Raw genomic sequence first — 19,228 nt, 5'->3', positions numbered from 1 at the left:
GGTCAAACTCCAAGAGCCTATAGCTTGCCATCCAGGTTGCCCAACTTTCATCTTTGGCATTGCCAGTTAAAATCCGGGACCAAACATTCAAGAATATTGATAAAATAACAGTCACTGGTCATTGAAAATGCAAACGTAGAAAACAGTTGCAACCATAACATTGACTATGCTCATCTGACCCTCCAGTTTAGATCCTAATTGTTAAAATTTCTGTTGTACCTTCATAGAAGAAATTGGCAATTATCAATGTGCAGCTCCAAGCTGCAAGTCCTCACTGAAATATTTCACTGCAACATAACTGCTATAGAATAGTGGACATTTTATTTGAAGGGGATCAAAATGAACATAGCTGTACATGGTGACGACCTTCCATCCCAGGGCAATGTAGACATTAGAAATCTTTAGTCTAAAAGGTTAGCCAAGTGAAATTATGTAGCACACCGATTTCAAATCATGAATGGGGACTTTACTTGCTGGAAAAGTAATGGAATAGACATCTGACCAATTCAGTGTTTTTGAATTAAATTCTTGCATGGGGCCATATTTGAGCTATAGCAAAACATGATTTGCACAACTTTTATATTTGTAATCTGAAATCTGATCCATTTGCTGTCATATTCTACACTTTGACTACATCTAGACACTGACTTTTATTATTTTTTTTATTTATTTTAAGATATTTATTACCCACCCTTCCTATGTTCAGGGCAGGGAACAAGAAAACACAAACAAAAGTTCTCTCTTTACTAAGGCTGAATAACAATGCATATCAGAAGCATGAAACACCATTTGAAAGCCTGAGATTTTTCCTAATCTTTATAAAATACTGGACTCCGTTCCTAATATACCATCTGTGTACAAGAGAACCTCTAGCAAGGAGGATATTTCAATCCTTGGCCTATTAGTTATTTGCCTTTGAAGACCGTTCTTGGTGTGCTCATGATCAATTGCTTTGAGGAGAAATTTTCAGACTTTCTGCCTAGGTACAAAGGCTGTGGAAACTTTGAAAATTAGGTACAAGGTCCATGAGTTCAAAGGCAAAAAGTATGCCAAAGGTCCAAAAGGCCCATGACATTTGCACCAACATTGTACGATGAATTTTAAATGGCCGGCACTCACCATAACCGGGAGGTATACGAGTATGCCAGGCTGGCACACGCTGAGCAGATTTTAAAAGCCTTCCAAGTATGCGCGAATCTCCCGCTGCGCGCACAAATGAAAAGTTCCTACAAAGGGGTGCGGTGTGGACACGGTCTGGGCCGTGCAAGGGCGTTCTTGGACTTCAACTTCAAATTAGCGCGTAAATACTTACACAGAGAGGCGCACGCCAGGATCCCCGCTGCGTAACTTTACTTCTGCTACGGATGACGTGAAAGTAATAAAATAAGGAGAAGTAGGCAGATTGGCAGAGTTTTAAGGATCGGGGATAACAGGGAGAAAAGGGAGGCCATTAAACTAGGGGAGTTTGGAAGTCCTACTCCTTACCTGGGTGAACTGGGAACGAACTGGGAAATCTGGTAAAGATATCGGCGGCACATGGTGCCTTTTAAAATCCTCCCCACTTACGTGGTAGAAGCGGCAGTTGTATGCACAGGTGCGCGTCTGCTAAACAAAATGAGCGCACATATGCGCGCGGTCAGGCTATTTTATTACACGCGGGCACATATGCGCATAGGTTATAAAATGGCTGCGTCATTGGGTGCGGACCAACGAATGCACACACACACATGTGCACCTGCGAGCCTGTTTAAAAATGACCGTGCCTGTGAATAAAATGCGCATGGAGAAGAAAATGCACAGATTTAAAGATGTGCCTTCTTTTAGCAGAATGGAGGGGGAGGCCTGTTATGGGAACCCACCCCCCCCCCTTCCTCCCCCACAAAAGGTACTTATAACCTGACTGAGCAAGTCCAAATTCAGAAAGCCAATTTACCTGGGTAAGTGGCTTTCAAAATTGTCCTTTAAGACATTAATGGTCAGTGGCATTGTGAGGAATTTGTTGTGTTTTATGACAACTAAAAATGATCCCTTCAAGTGTATCATTAAGCTTGTTAACAATTGAGAATAGTTTTCCCCAAAGTAGTCTGATATTACAGACGTGCATTTCCTCAATCTGCCCATGCTCACCCAATTTCCTAATGCTTACAGTGCCATTGTGCTGCAGGTGTAATTTAAGCTGCGACAGCTTCACTGCTGTAGTTTTCATAAAATGAAAACACGGAGATATCAGCAATGGGCCATTGTCAATTGGCATCATGGTCAAAAGGTAGCCTGGTATTTGGAACAAGCCTTTCTGATATGAAAAGCATGATGCCGTATAAACTGTAGTGTATAACTGTTCTTTCTAGAGAATATTCTGAATTGCATTTCCCCCTCCAACACCTCCCACCCCCCCCAAAAAAAAAGTTCCTGCGGGATTTTTTTTCTCCATTGTCAGTTGTATGCACATTATTCACACTTCACTTGCCAAATATATCTGCTTCACTTTATGTCCATTCCTCCATTTTCCCCCTAAAGTGTTTAGGATGCTTTAACAAAAAAAAAAAACCCAAAAACAGCCTTTACAAAACTATGTTAGTCTATTCAGAAATTTTAAGAGCATAACATTAACTTAGCAGGCTATCAATTCTCATGGCACTCTTGGAGCATAAAATTAAATGTGTACTGACTGATTACAATCTTTTTAAAAACCTTTATCAAGAGTTTTTCTATACAGTAAGATCTAAATGCTAAATCAGCTTCTCAGAAAAGCTCAGGACGTGAACCTTGCCAATAAACTACATTAAACCCGCGCAATCCATTCCCTAATTACCTTCCCCACTTCCCTTTCCTCTTGCAAAAAATACTTTGTAAAATGTACATCGCACCACTCCAAGCTTTACAGAGCACAATGGTACTTTCTCCCCTTTATTTGTGCTTAGCCAGCTAGTTCAACTCTTCCTTTATCCTACTCCAATTATCCAGAGGAAGGATCAATGTAGCAGTAAAAATGGAGAGGCAACCACATTGTCAAGGAATCAAAAATATGCAAGAGAATAGATCCAAAAAAAAAAAAAGAATGGCAATCCAGAACGTCTAACCTAGTCATCGTGACTGTGGCCAGAAGTTGTCACTGCCAGGTTAGTGCCCACAGCAGCTCAGATGTATAATCAAACCATATACTTCCTTTTAATGCCATCATGCAATGGCAGCACCTGCAGAGAACATCAAATAATTTAATCAAATACTGTCTATTGCAAATTATTAAAGGACCCCGTGATACATGTGGGCTATGGCTCTCACTTTCTTCTTTGAGCAATAACTTTGCTCTTAGACATGCCCAAATCATCTCACTTTTCAGTTTACTTTTCAAAAATTTGCAAACAGAATCTCAAGCAAACTTAGCTTCACAGAAATCTCCCCGACACGAGCTGATTCAAACGGCCAAATTTCTGTACATTATTACGTTCACTGTCTGCTGACAGCAGTTTTGGAACATGGACCGTGATGGGGAGATTCTATGAAGCTAAGTGAGATTTTATTTGCAAAATATGGGGGGGGGGGGGGGGGAATAGTGATTTGAAAGATGACTTGTGGACCAATGATTATAACTTGGACATGGCTACGTGAAGTTATTCCTCAAAGGAGTCAGTGACAGTGATAGACCACATGCATAAAGGTCTTTTAATTGTTTGCAGTATGTTTGAGTAAGATATTTGGTGATCTCTGCAGACAGTGACAGTGTGTGACAGTATTAAGGGCTCATTCCCCTGGTGGGCCAGACTTATATGGACTCAGCTCTGATTATCTACACACACACACACGGTCCCAGCAGTGCCTCTTCCAATAAGCAGGTATAGAGCCTCTCCTTTTGTAAACAGAATTTGAATTAAATGATCAATAAATACTGGCAATACAAATGTAAATGGGCCTTCTCGGGTGCAATTAAAAACTGTTTGTATGGTAAGGGGACATATTAGACTAAAGTGAGAACTTTGGCTAAAGCCAGATCAAGCCATTTTCTATCACCACAAAGAAACATTGCAGCGGGGGAGGGGGGAGGTGTTTGAGTTAGCCAGTAAGAATGACCAGCCTTGAAACACCCATCTGTGAAGCCTATGGGTGCCAAAAAATACTTAAGGGGAAAGTAAGAGGGAGGAATGGTGTCCAGGCAAATTGGAGACTAAATTCCCACTCAACTTTCACATACAGGGAACAGGAATATGAACAGCAGAATTTCAGCACCGAGATGTGAAAGGTTATTTTTTTCCAACAGTTAAACAGATGTGCCAGACTCTATACTGAAAAAAAAAAAAATGCACGTAGAGACATCAGCATTACCGTTCCCCCTTTTAGTTAAAGCGTATAACTGAGAAACAGCATTCTTTCCAAAAATGGCAGACTGACCCTCTCTCCTCTGCTAGCTCAGTTCTTACTCATCAGAGAGCAAATCTAGTAGAATTCACCCATTAAAAAAAAAAAAAAAAAGTCACAATGGCTGGCAGACAAAAACAGAGTGGGGGAACATGGATCATGGCAGCAAGAACAATAAAGTTACTATACATGAATTACTTATCTAGAAAGATCTAGCTGCCCTAGACTTTACCAAATGTAAAAGTGCATGCAAATACACAGAAAATAAAATCTCAAAATTAACCAGGCTTTTAAGATTACTTTCAATACATTACAGACATTGCATTTACACTTTTTTTTTTAACACAGAGAAGTTGGTAAACTTGAGGAACAACTGAAGTGAAGCGTTGCAAGAACAGGGAGCATTTACAGAGTTGAATTGTACTGTTTGCTTTAAAATGTTCTATTCCACGCCTATCTTAAATTCCTGGTGGATTACAAGGAAACATACATATAATCTGTACCTGATAATGAGGCAGGCACTTGTTAGGACTTCACCTATAGTTTACCAAGATGCATTCCATGCATTTAGTGTACTCGACTATCAGTAAAATATGACACTGGGCCCCTCCATTTATCTCCAAATTCAGTCTTTTTTTTTTTTGTGCAAACACACAAAAAAAATGATATGGGAAACTTTCTAGAATGCATCTAAGCTTTTTCTACAAATTGTATTCTTTTCTGAGGTTTATGCCAGCATAAATCATGCAAAACGTCCAGAGTCCCAGCATTGCTTGCAGTCAATATTACATTTGTAGCCACCCTTGCAAATCAAACATATGGCAGCTGTAAACTACCATAGCCAGTTCTCCATTCAGCTCTATTCTTCAGATCCCACCCCCTCCCCCCTCCATTTAAAAAGTAAATTCTCACAATAAGCCAGCGAGCCCTTTGTAAAGCAGTTTAGCGGAGCTGTTAGCTTTGAGCCATTAGGAGCAGATTTATAGCTCGAAAGAAAAAAAGGAAAGAGAAACAGTCAAACAGATTAAATACGCAAATGGAAAGTAGGCGACGTGTGAGGGGGGAGGCAATCCTGAAACAAAAATAAAAAACCAAAGCCCGAGCTGAAAGAAAAAGGTCCAAAGGTCCATGTGGCAGAAGGTCAGATGCTACTAAAAGGGTTTAAAAAAAAATAAAATAAAAGCCACTGCGATGGCTAGAAATCAATCCAGATTCACACGAGGGAAGGAAAAAGTCTCTAATGTATTTTCTGCTTTATTTTCAGAAGCCTCATAACACAAGCATGGTCACAGCACATCTAGACGGGGTGGGGAATCACAGTGCATGCATACGGAAGAAATGCCACAGCTATCTGCATACAGACAGACAGACAGATATCGAACTCATCCCATGCTCGGCACCCTTCAGTCACCTACCATCCTCCTTATCCAGCACCATCATCTCGGGATCTAGGGCTATCCGAGGGCAAGATGCTCCGTCTCCAGCAGCCTCCACTTGGGGAAGGGAGGAGGAGGGGAATGAAGAGAACTCGTCTGGCACCGATGAGCTCCAGTACAGTGCGGCTCAATGGTCCTCTGGCAGCCGGTGAGCTCTAATTCCCCAGGTGGCCAGCTTGTGCCCTATTCCCTTCCAGAGGGGGGGGGGGGGGGGGGGGAAGACGCGCTGGGCGGCTACAGGAGCCGCTGCACCTCGGATCGGCGCGCTGCGATTTGGGGGCAAGAGCCGCTTCCCTGGCTCTCACCTTCCGAGTGATAATCGATCCGTCCTCCTGCGATCGCATCTGAGAGCTCCTAAACCTGCCTGCCTGCCGCTACATAGTTTCCTTGCCTTGTAAAAAAAAACAAACCCCAAAAAAGCGTCTCAGTCGGACGGATTCCGCGTCTAAATGTTGAACGACGGATGGGGGGGGTGGAGGAGGAAGCGTCCGAGAGCCGAGCTCCTGCCGCCTCGCTCTCTCCCCCTCAGTTGCTGGGGTTTGCCCTCTCGCTGCTGAATGCATGCACGTATTTCCCAGGTACCCTTCCTACTCTGGCTCTCGGGGTTTCTCGGGGGACGGGAGCCTTTGCAGCTCACCAGCACCACCTGCAGGAGCGACTTCCTCCTGCTTTTTTTTTTTTTTTTTTCCCAGTATTGCAGCCGAGCAAGGAAACTGCTAGGGGTGAACGGTGCAGCAGGCAGCACACAGCCCCTTTGGCTCCTTGACCTCATGGCGGGTGATGGACGGTCTTCGGCCACGGCTCTTGCTACTTAACATTCAGAGTGGCACGGTAGATGCCGGCAAAAGGACCAGCTGGCCCAGTCTGGCAGGTGACTCCCGTCCACGCTGCCAGCCATAGACTGCTTGCAAGCTCTCTCTCTCTCTCCCCTTTATTCAAGGCAGTTTTGCCTTCCTCATTTGTACTCTACCATCTTGGCAGATGAACATAAATAGATCCCCCATCCCCGTTTTTGTTTTTTTTTTTTTAAATGTCTAAGCACAAAGCTTTGTAATCTAAATAGCTACCGATATTACTGAGGCTGCTGGGTGAACAGGCGGCCTTCTAGGGTCCCTACATAGCCTGCCAAAAAAAAGTGGCTACATGAGTCTTCATGTTTGCCCTAGGACCTCCAGTTTCTAACTGTACTTGCCAGCCCGCCAGGCCCAGCTGCTAGCTCAGTTTTCTCGTCCCAGTCCAAACCTCCAGCCTTAGGTTGCCTGCCAGATAGCCCGGCTATTGCTGTTCTTCCCGCCATTTCTGGAGACTTGGCCAACACGCAGCAGTCTTCACTTGCCTCTGGGATCATTTTCAGTCTTAAAACTATCTCCATTCCCACTTAACTGACAATTTCTCTTTAAAACTTCTACTTTTTTTTTTTTTTTCTAAGTAATGAACTAACTGAAGGTTTTATGAAGTCTTTCTCCCCAGGCCTAAACATCTCACTTTTAACCCAGAGAAAAAAAAACTGTTGCCGTATTTGCCATCTCAGGCAGACATTGCTCAGTAGTCCTGCTTCAAGGAAAAAGCAACCAATAATAAAAAAAAAAATAAAAAAATTATAGCAGCTTCTTTGTGGCTTTAGAATGAACTTGAAAGAGCAGTAATTATCTAAATGTGTTTCCTATACTTCAGAGGCATAGTCCAAATATACTCTGCTAATGAATGCAACATCTCATGCTCCACTTTCTCTGCACTACAGTGAACCAGATGTTCCTTCACATAACGCACACAATGAATATAATACTAAATGGTGGCCCATTTGGTTTAATTATTCACAACCATTATTGGCACAGTGGGTTCTGGCAACTCTTTATGCGCTGATAAACTTAAGAACTTAACATTAAAATGCCATGGGCCTTTTAAGAGCAGCTTTAACTATATAATAAGCTGAGCACAGGTGCTGTATCCTGCAAACTTCTTGTGGGGGGGGGGAGGGGGCGGAGAAGAGGGGGGGGGGTCAACATTTTGCTATGCCAGTGAACTGCACCTGTCTACCACTCCCCACTGCTTTCCACCATTGCTCTTGACGTAGTCATAAACTCGTTACTTGATCCTGTCAATATAATGCCTCCTCTTGTCCCTTCCCACATATAACTGGCACAGTCCTACCTTTCGAGAACATGATAGTAGGCTCAAGATATATCTTCTCAATACCCATGCTTAATTAGATTCCTTATTCACAGCTCAGATGCTGCTCTTCCTCCTTCACTCTGAATACTTCATTGTAAATAGCCCTCGAACACAACTTGATGTCCAAATATATCATTTTCAGGGCTGGCAGAAGCATTAGGCGGGGTAGGCAGTAGCCCAGGGCACCGAAAGTGGCAGAGCAGCCAGAGAGGGCGGCAATTTTGAAACAACAGATGAAATGAGAAGCGAGGCAGGCAAGGCATGGAGCTGGAGGGGCGTTGGGGCGTTGGGGCGTTTTCCATTTCTGGGGATGTATTTCTTTGAGAGGTTGGGGTTGCTTGTCGTGTGCAAGGACAGAAAGAGATATCACATGATGACAACACCACCTAGGGCGGCTGGATGCCCTTCCTCAGGCACCGGTCATTTTACATATCGCCTCTCATCTTAGACTACTCCTCCTTCTTGGTGTATTAGTTTGCAGTGGAGACGGCTATAGTATGATAGTCAACAACTGGCCATGGCAGCTCATTTAGCTATGTAATGCATATTTAAAAACAAGCAGGCTTTAGCTACAGTGATGTACTAAAACCCAATACAGGGTAAAATGCATGTTTAGCAAACATGCAGCCATTTTGAAACTGTAACACGTTTACGTATGTTAAAGTTATATATCCAGCACACTAATAGACTGTCACTAGTAGGCTATATATAAAAGGTCCCACGAGCAGGAGCTAAATTTAATGTCTCCTTTTACCTAATAGATTTTGCTCTATCAGGGGCTATAGTAACCTGCTACTATGTCAGGCCACATTTACTGAAAGAGATCCTGTCTCATCCACACCCCAATGCCCCCCAAAAAATCCCTCACACTCTCTACCTCATTATCATCCCTCCCAGACCTTTCATAAAGCCCCTCCCCCATACCAAGCCAGGTGGTGGTAAGGGATGGCACTCCTACTGGCTTGGCACTGGGGGGAGGTCGGCAGAACAAGATGGAAGAGGAGTCATCCCCTAAGCTATAGCTAGGGTACATGGAGACGTTTTTGGTAAGCTGCCTAGCAGCAAGATAGATACATGAGTACTTTTGCACCCTCGTAATTTCAATGCAAAACTGCCCAGGTAGTTTCTTCTTGAAGATTTGTTAAACAAAAAAGGTTCATCAGTACCCAGGTATCTTGCACCTACCATATCTGTGGATGCATTAAAAGCTAGAAAATATGCATCTACTCTTCCCGCATCCATCATAAATGACCAGTTTTGGGTGATTAATTAATTATAGCCACTTAGCAGCAGTAAATTTTCAAAACCAGGGATCTAATCTCCTAACTAGTTAGAGAGCAATTTCCAAAGTGACCTATTTAATGCATTTTACACAGCACCTATGTAACATGCATATCATTACTAAATGGGTAGTGAAGTTAATGTGTGTTTAATTGTTAGCACACATATCTTAGCATATAGGCCCTTACACATCACAGTGCATGGCTACAGACACCCCACTCAAAGGCATCATGCTCTGTAAGCATCTCAGAGGAAATTAACTTACCGGAGAAAAGCTGAACCAGACTGGCCAAGTCTATTTCAGGGCACCCAGGTTCCCTTTATGTGGCAATGTATGCTGACTATGATCATTTAAGCTTATTAAATTATAGGGATCTGCTATAGTTTTACAGCAAGGAATTGACATTTGTTTCTTCTTTCCCATCTGAAATCGCAGAACAAAAATGCTGCTTTGTTTCATGTTTTAATATGCTAAATGACAAAAAACGAAATGGAAGTTTCCATGTATACCCCCGTCTATTGTCCTACTATATAACTCCAGACCACTGAAGACAGATCAAAACAAGCCCACGTTTCAACCTTCTATTTCTGATTTCCTTACGAAAAGTAGGGCTTTCAGTTGATAAACATACCATTCCAGGAGCTGTATCCGAGCTCACATTCTTGAAAGCATAGAACAAACCAAGACCATCCCCATTTTGACCTGTAAACTTTAGCGATCAAACTTCGTGCATCTTGTACTTAAGTTTATAGAATTTCTGTAGGCCTTGGCATAAATCTGGAAGTCAACAAAACATTCATCATTTCTCCCAAGCTGGCACAACGTTTTGAAGAAAAATGCCAGTTGCATTCTCCATGTTGGAAGTGAAGGTTAGGAAGGAAGTGTAAAAAATCCAGTGCTTGGAGCTACTGGCATCCATTTGAAGGAATTGTGGCATTTAAGCTGTTTACTGAGGGTCCATGCCTTCCTAGCACCCCTTCTATGTCTATGGGAAAAGGCCTGATGGGGGAGGGGGGTCAGGCCCCCAAAAAGGGACCCCCCCCCCAACTTTGAATCATCTGGCTCCATGTAAGCAACTTTGATCCGTAATTACACCGGTTGGCTATTTTGGTGAAGGTTGACCCAATGTGTGACATCTTCCGTTACTAAACACACAGCTCTAAAATTTTTAGAAAACTAAGAAAAAAAAACCAAGTTAAACAAACTAGGGACAAAGTGAAGTGAAGAAAATAAAATATTTGTCCAGATGCCCATCGATTTGGCTGTTCATGCATCCACAGCAGGTATGAGATTAGCAGCTAACAAAACATCCAATCCATGCAGTACTTTTCACGTAGTATTGCAGAACCTTAATTGTACCACAAATAGTTCCTACACTTTAGTGTTGTTTGAAATCTTAGCAGATTGCATTTTACAACAATTCCACAAAAAAAAGAGCCTTACTGGAAATCTTCAAGCAGAGATCCTGTCACCATCAATCCTCAGTCCCATCCCTTATTCCTCCATCGCTGACAATTGTAAAGAGCCATAATAAAAACTTGTGAGTTAAGCATATAACTATAATTTAAAAAAACAAACAAACAAGTTGTGTAGATTGTTGTTTAAGAATCTAAAAACAAGAAGTTAAAAGAACCCATCTAGAGCTGGATGTAAGTTTTGGGCAAAGGTAAAGCAAAAAGCGTAACAGATTTTCTAGTCAGTTGTACAATTTTAAAGAAGAGCCTCTTTGTTCAAGGATTTGACTTCCTGCGACTTCAGGAAAAGTCAAAATATTCCAGAAAAACAAACAAACAAACAAACAGCTTCTTTAGAAAAGTGCTGTTGGATTTTTGCCCATCAGGGCTAAACTGTAAAAATCAGGCAAAAAGCTGCTTGCATAATTTGGATTTTGTTCCCCTTCTGGAAATTTCAATCTCTAGGCAAGCAGATGCCATTTCCAAATTTGCAGGCTCCTTTTTTTTTGTACTTTTGGGGCCTACTTTGCAACAAGCTTAAAGCCCGGCCCTCCAAGTCGGATCTGTCCGTGCAAGGCGAAATCAGGTCCCCAGGCAGGTGCAACCTTTCAAAGCAAAGGCTGTGAAGCAAGGGCTTCAGAGCACCACAAGGGTTTCATGCCAGGGGCCGGACAGCACCATGAGAGCCCTGGAGGAGCTCACACCTTGAGCCTCAGTGGCCTCCCCTCCTTAAACCACCACCGCCGATCAAGCTGGGAGCTTGGTTTGCTCAAGGCCATCACCCCCTGGACGTCAGGGAGCCGGGCCTTGCAGGAAAACTCTTCCGATCTCGGTCTGCCCTCCTCCTCCTCCTTTCAGAGATCTGATTTCAAACATCTTTGGCAAAAGGGTTTTGCAGATGTCACCCGTTTGTTGAGACGAAAAGGAAGGTCTGACGCGAAAAGCAGGCACCAGCCTTCCCCGAAGGGCGTTTGCTGTGTGCATGGGCAGCAGGACCAGCGCAGGCAGGGGGCTCCGTATACAGCTCGCCGAATCACCAAGCTCGGTCAGGAACAGTATTGCTGCTCCCGGTCACCGAATGCATTTGTTCTTTGTTACCTGTATCTTATTACCGTTTAATAAAGAGTACAAGAACAAACCTAGGCCTATTTTGCATTATAGAGTCCGGACATCAGAAAAAATAGTGGCAGCCAGGGGGCCGCTGATCCCGCTTGCAGTACCCAGGCACAGGCACTGGGCAGGGAGCATTTCCAGCCAGACGAGCAAGGAAAAGCCGAGAGCACCGTTTGGTTTTAGCAAGTTAAACTAGGCTAGCTACTTGTGTCCGGAACGGAAGAGCTGCGCATTCGGATCACTTGGGCGTCCTGCCAGGGTTTTGCGCGCCTTCCCAAATCCACAAAAAGGAGGCGCGCAGCCCTGTCCCGTCCCCCCCACGCTCCCTAGTCTGGAATCAAAGCGGCTCTAAAGGAAGGAGTCGCCCTTCTCTTGAGTGAAATTGTATTTTATTTACCAGCTTCAGCTTATTCCCATTGCCTGGCTGTACCCAGCAGTTCATTTCTCTGAACGCTGTCATCGACTTGCCTGCCATCCCTGACTTTTCGGGATAGGGGTGGGAGGAATTTGTTATCGTTTTCCACTTTAAGTCACAGGAAAGAAATCCGAAAGTCACTGTCGCCCCCCCCCCCCCCCCCCCCCCCGGTTCCTGAAAGACAACAAGACAGGAGAGCGAAAGAATACATTTTTTAAGACAAAATATATCTTTTCCCATACAAAACAAAAAAAGGGGGGGGGGTTTAGTAACTGTTAATAGGCTCTTTAAACAAGAGCCCCCCCCCCCCTCCCCCAAAGCCATGGCTCTGTTCAGATCGGCGATGAAATGCGAGTCGCTCCGCGGCAAAGGCGCGTAAGGGCGCGAAGGGGAGAGCAGGGCGCGCAGACAGGAGGACGTCTAAAGTTCGCCACCCGCTCCCTGCTCTCCCGAAGACCCAACCCCGGCTTCTGCCGCGCCCTGCTGTGGTCCCGTCTCTTCCCCTCTATCGCTCGCTCCAGCCAGTTCCCGGCTCTTCGGGGGTGGGTGGGTGGCGGGTCCCCGCTGCACTCCCCAGAGCTGTCCCACCGCGCGCGGTACGGGCGGACTCTTTCCGCGAGGGCTCCCAACAACAGCATCGCTAGGAAACGCGATGGGGGGGGGGGGGGGAGCCTGGCGACCGTCTCGCAACTTCAAAATAATAACAATAATAATAAGGGGGCAGGCTCTCACTATACATTGACGACTGCTCTGAACTCTTACCAACAAGACTTTAGCGCTATAAGAGCTTGAAATCAAACAAACAAAAAAAACAACAACAACATACAGCAGAGGTGCCTCGGGAGGGAGGGCATGAAAGGCATGGACTCGAAAGAGATGTAATAGGGTTTAGTCTAGGAATACAGGCTCGTTTTCATTAATAAGAACGAAAACACTGCTGGCATAGGTAGAGGTGAGGCAGCGCTATAAAGGATACGGAAATAATCAGCCCCCCAGACCAGATCTACTTTTCCCAACAGAGAGGCAGGAAGGAGGGCTGAAAAAGCAGCCCAAGCCACCCTCCGCGATCTCCGGAGAAACGGAACGCGCTGCTCTCCTCCTAACCTCGCACGGATGCACAGTGCGATCGCTCAGTGCTTTCCGCGCCCTCCCCCGGAGCTCTAGGAAGAAGAGAAGCGGCTGCAGAAAAGATCATTTAAAGGGAGAAGGAAAACAAAACAAAACAAACAAACCAAAAAAAACAAAACCCAGCCTGCGTGTGCCTGTGTGCACGATCCAGGCTCCCCGGGTGCCTCCCTGGCCAACCTACCGTCCTCCTTGTCCAGCACCATCCTCCCGGGGATCGAGGGGGGTCCGGGCGCAGACGCTCCGTCTCCAGAGGGGATGAGGCTCCGCCGGGCCGTGCAGGCGCGCAAAAAGGCAGCCGAACCGTCCTCCGCCGGCCAGCGAGCTGCAAGAAGCGCGCACACAGTCGGGCGACTTTTCACCTAGATCGCGCCGGGCTCGGATTGCAGAAGCGATCGCACCTCTTTCTCTGGGCGCCTTAAAATTGCATCGAACTAAAACCGCGGTTTAAAAGGTGGAGAGAATTAGCATCGTCTCTCCCTCTCTCTCTCTCTCTCTCCCTCCCCCCCCCCCCCCCCCCCCCCCTCCTCCAGCCCCTGGCTTCCCAAATTGTTCAATTTGCAGCATAAAATCTGTCTTAATGTAATTGTATGTGATAGCGCATAACCCTGGCTGTTGCGACTGCTGCGTTCTCCAGGCTTCTAAAGTGCTTTTCTCTTCAATTCACTCTAAATCTGAAATTATAGTCAAAGAGCGGAGAAAATATGCGAGCCTATCGCTGAAAGCAAATGTGCCCTGCTGCCGTTCTCTCGCAATTTATGTGGCTTGCACTCTCCTGCTGCTGAATAAATGCACACATTTCCCAGGGCCCCTCAGATTCCCCTGTTAATTAAATCAATTCATTATGCTGAGATCTGATTAGCGGCCCTTCCCCCCTCTTTGAATCAATTATTCAATACACAAACATAATTGCCTGTGCCAGAGGTGTCTAAGTATTAGCTTATTTAACTCCAAGGACACTAATTACCCCTAGGGCAAGGGAACTTTTCTCATTAATTCTGACAAAATACAAAAGCACAGTTAAAAATATGTGTGTGTGTGTGTGTGTGTGAGAGCATTAGTGTGTGTGTGTGTGTGTGTGTATGTGAGAGAGCATTAGTGTGTGTTTGTGTGTGTGTGTATGTATGTGAGAGAGCATTAGTGTGTGTGTGTATGTGAGAGAGCATTAGTGTGTGTGTGTGTGTGTGCACGCTTGTGTGTGTGAGGAAGACAGTGACAGAAAGAGAGTGTGTGTGTGTGTATGTGTGAGGCAGAGGGAGAGTGTGAGGCAGAGAGAGAAAGAGATGTGTGTGAGAGAGAGAGAGACAGACTGTGTGCCTGAGTGAGGGTGTGTATGTGTGTGAGAGAGAGAGAGGTGCGAGAATAAAGTTTATGAAAGGAAGCAGCACGCATGTCTGCATTTTATTAAGCTTTTTGCCTTCCAGCATTATTTCCCTTCTAAACGTTTCCCTAAGTAAAGATCCGATCCACATTTCAATCCACGAGGGCGATGCGGCATTGTTAATTTAACATTGCATCAAACTCTGGGAGAATACACAGCATTAGTTCTTTGTATTATTATTATTATTATTATTATGTTAACTTTTTACCAAAGCTAAAAACTGCAGAAATTTGTCCTCCTAAGACGTTTTTTGTACTATTTTATAAGCCATATAGAAAATCATGTCTATCAATGGGACCTCCGAGTTGTTTATAATGTGAATGAATGAATGCACTGGCATCACAACGATCGTGATATCCTGCGATATGAAATGCAATTCTAAAAAGAGACCAGCAGAGCCCGAAAATGAATTGGACAAGTTTTAAACAGCACACGATATAAAACAGCGGGACTCTGGTATTGCATATAATGCCGCATCCAGGTCATTTTAAATCTCTCTCTCAAAAAAAAAGAACATTAAGAAAATAATTGATTTCCCCAAATTGGGTTTCTGCTTCTTAAAGACCATTATAGTATGGTTTGTGTCCTCAGTGTGCCCTTAGGTATGGAAGGTTTTCTTCTTGTTTTCCACGGCAGTGGGTGAGCTGATCCATTAATCCATCTGGCATTACGTATCAGGAAACGAATATAAGCTTTGCTCGTGCTAGATTTGTTTCATTTTGTGTTGGCTGTCTTTCTGTGCAATTTTACTGTTTAGTCCAGGATGTCTGGTTCCACTTGACGGGGATAGTTTGTGTGTGTGCGCGCGCGTGTGTAAAAATTCAGAACACTTGGGAACGTTTCCAGGCCAGCAGCCTCACGTTCACCCATGTCAAGCCAGCTGTGATCTAACTTGCCCATTTGGCAACTCCACCCATTATCTTTAGAGCACACCTTGTTCATGTCACACACAAAGCCATATCCAGAAATTGGTGCTGCTGGTTGCCAGGCAAGCTAAGCAGAGGCGCTGAAACACTCGCTGCTTGGAAGCAGAACAGCGGCTTGGACTATAACTCTGTGCTCCATAGCACCACATTTCCTTAGAAAACATAAAGATAAAAATTCTTTCAGTTTTTATACACATAAAAAGCCCTGTTGTTAATTTTCTGGCCTTTAATTTCCAGCGTATGGCATATATGGCACCCACAGGATGGTAGCCTAGTCAACTTCAGTGAAATGTAACCTTGCTGGTAATCACTGGCAGACCGTGGAGTCACAGCAGTACCAAGCTTCAGGATAACTTTTACATCTCACCGCTTCTGTAAACTTTATTCCCACGATTTTAGGGGGTTCTGTGAAAACTCGCCAGATTTATTTTAGTGGGCCGCTGCATACTTAAGTGCCTTCTTAAGGCGTTTTTTTTAAAATTAAAGTGGGGCTTTCCCTCTACACTTTGGGCCTGACCAATTAATGCTTTTCTCCCAATCCGGGTCCATGGAAAAAGACGTTGATGAAACAGGCCCTTTATGAGCTAAGGGTCGATTTTAAAACCCCCGCGCGCATCCATGTGCGCACACAGTCCCCGGCGTGCGCGCGCATGGACACGGCTATCTTATAACATACGTGCGTCGCTGGCCCGGCTCGTCTTGGCATACTGGGAGATAACGCGCATGGCCGGGCTGTTTCTAAAATTGCACTCGGCGCACGCAAGGCCCGGCCACACACACACACATCCCTCCCGGATTTTATGCATGTGGCCTTTTTAAAATTTGTGAGTTAATTTTCATGCCATTTTATAAATATCAAACATACGTATGTAAATAAGCATTTGCATGCAAATGTACTCATATAAATAAAAAGGCACGATTAAGGCATTCTGGGGAAGGGCCAACATATATGCCTGTAAGTTGCTATTTTAAAAGTCACGTGTGTAGATTTGGCAACTTGTGCATGTAATTTTACACCTGTTAATATCTTGCATAATTAACATCAAATGCTTTTATACTGTGTATTGGTGGGATAGAAGATTTGTGTAAACTGGAGGGCATTAAGGCTCAAAAAGCAGGAAGGTCTTGATGACCTGGAGAAGGACTCAATTAAATAGTGGACTAATTGGTAATTGCTTAATTTTCCTGAGTAAATTATCAGTGCATTTAATTTTAAAATAGATGTGAAAAATACATGCATTTTGGTGTCATCTATGCATTCAACGGTTCAGTGGCAATTAGAGGGATAAGTTCCGATAAGTGGCCACATAGCAGGATAAATAGTGCTCCCTTTCTAGACTTATCCAGCAAAGATTATATTTGTGCATATACACGAATGCTGCAGGGTAGATTTACGTGTATTTTATAACCTATGCATATATGATACACACAGGTTATAAAATACTAGGATATAGCAGAGCGCAGCCATACACGCATGTACGTAGGCTCACATGCAGTTCTTTAAAAGCTATCCTCATAATGTTTGCGCACATTCGCAGTTGTGCAGAATTTCAAGTTGAGTGAGGTTCACTTGTTTGTAATCCGTTTGTTTTCATTTTGAGTTTATTTGAAACATTGTGTATGTTTGGTTGTAATTTGCAAGGTAAGTAAATGTCAATTGATTAATTAATTAAAAACTCCATTTGTATGTCAGAATGGATTCCTAAATTAAATGAATAGATAGACATCTAAATGCCTGATACAGTCAAGTACAGGCAATTTAGACATCTAACATGTTGAAAATGAGCTCAGCTGCATCTGAATTAAAACACTCCTTGGACTCACCTTTCTAGCTGAGTGCCCAAATTTAGGTGACCATTAAACTCAGATGTACAGAAACTGACTTTCAGAGTTCCTTGACTTCTGGATTTACTGTATCTTCTTAAGCTTAAGAGTTAGGAACCCAATCTGACTAAATATTCAAAGTTTAGATAATCTCCATCTGAAATACAGTTCCTACTTTCTTGAATGGAGACAAGAAAGTGATATACACTGACATTCTTACAGAGACTAGCCTTGGGTCTGTTCTTCCAGAACCCCCAACTCTATACTCATGAGTTTGAAATCTAAAGTATTTGGCAAGCGTTGGAGCACCCAACAGATCAACAGCAGAACTATGTAGGTCATGAGTGAAACCCTGACCAATCAATTGGTCTGCTTGAGATTTTAATACCCATCCTGCCTCACCTAGCAGAGTGGTACATCCTGCTCAAAAACATTCTTAGTACAACATTATAATGCCAGTCATTTCCAGGCCATGAAATGTTATGTTTAGTAGGAGCCTGCACGAAAAAATGTTGTTGCATTTCATTTTTTCATTTCTTTTTTTTTTTTGCAGATTTTTTAATTTGTTTGTTTATTTCTGTTAATTTTATTTGAAAAAAAGAAATGAACGTCAAAAAGAACAAGGAAAAAAAACCCCAAAAGGAAACCAAAAGGAAACTAAGGGGCAAGGATGTTCCTCCCTTCCCTGGAACACAGCTGAGCACCAACAACATTTAAAAATCGAACACCCCTCCCCCCCCCCCCAATACTTACACTCCGGCCATCTTCTCTTCTGCACTTCAGGGGGTGTCTCTTACATCTTCACAGGTGGCAAAATGGGCGCTCATATTGAGCACCTGTTGTACTAACGTGCGCATAACTACCTCTCCTGCAATAATCTAATGTGCTGCCATGGCCCTCTAGGGAAAATTGTGCCTCCCTAGCGCTCCAAGGCATCGGGCGCCCGGGAAACGTGGCTGGGCGCGGGTTAGGAAAACGGAGTCCGTTTTATCCCGCCGCTTCAGAACTTCACAAGCTGGCTGATCCTACGTCACTTGAGAGAGGACCACCTTACATACTTACAGGAGGGGATGGCCAGCAGAAAAATTAAAGTAAACCGTTTCATGATTTAAGGAAAAATAGTTAACATATTTATTTATTTCGTAATTTTTTATATACCGCGGCACGTTAATAACATCACCTCGGTTTACAATAAACAATAAACCAGCAACAAGCTTTACAGTCTAAATGAAATAAGGTGTACATAATAAATCTATTAGGAATAAATTAAGAACAAAATTAAGAACAAGTATTAAGTACAAATAACAATTAAACTAATGATAATCTTATTCCATAGTTAATGGTAAGCCTAATAATAAGACATAGTCTAATAATTAGTTAATGGTAACCATACTTAATGGTAAGCCTAATAATAAGACATAGACCTATTCTTGTCAGTTTATCGCTGAAACAGGCCGAATCCACAAAATAAGAGAGGCTTTATTTAAACGGGAAGCACAGAAATCAGTATTGCTTGGGTTTTTAGTTGAGCCCTTTACTTGTGGTATGACAACGCTGGCTCCAGGGCTGGCGTTAAATTTGCCGTGTTAGGGTGCATTAGCCAAGCGGCAATTTTCTGCATTGAGGGGTAATAGCTAATAGCCTGATTGCATGGCATTTACATATGATGAGTACTATTCGCTACGTGTGAGTTTGGACATGTGTCTTGTGTGCGCTATTCCCCTTATTGTATCGGGTGTAGCCTCAC

At 43.7% G+C, this 19,228-nt stretch overlaps 1 protein-coding gene across 5 annotated transcripts in view; it reads right to left on the bottom strand.

The window, feature by feature from the left end:
- Positions 1-13,834, bottom strand: part of LMO1 (LIM domain only 1) — a 128,435-nt gene extending 114,601 nt beyond the window's left edge. For 2 of the 5 annotated variants that reach the window (XM_029582615.1, XM_029582613.1), the window contains exon 1: positions 5,769-6,365. Coding sequence is in view for 2 of the 5 variants with exons in the window: in XM_029582613.1 (XP_029438473.1) it covers positions 5,769-5,793 (25 nt within the window). In the remaining 3 variants the exon portion in view is untranslated. Of the gene's footprint in view, positions 1-5,768; positions 6,366-13,534 lie in introns of those variants that run through there. The other 3 variants (XM_029582614.1, XM_029582616.1, XM_029582617.1) reach the window with 3 other exon arrangements.
- Between the last annotated feature and the right edge of the window lie 5,394 nt (positions 13,835-19,228).

This window comes from Rhinatrema bivittatum, chromosome 17 (assembly GCF_901001135.1).
Source record: "Rhinatrema bivittatum chromosome 17, aRhiBiv1.1, whole genome shotgun sequence".
Classification (NCBI taxonomy): domain Eukaryota; kingdom Metazoa; phylum Chordata; class Amphibia; order Gymnophiona; family Rhinatrematidae; genus Rhinatrema; species Rhinatrema bivittatum.
This window is presented reverse-complemented; position numbering and strand designations above follow the sequence as displayed.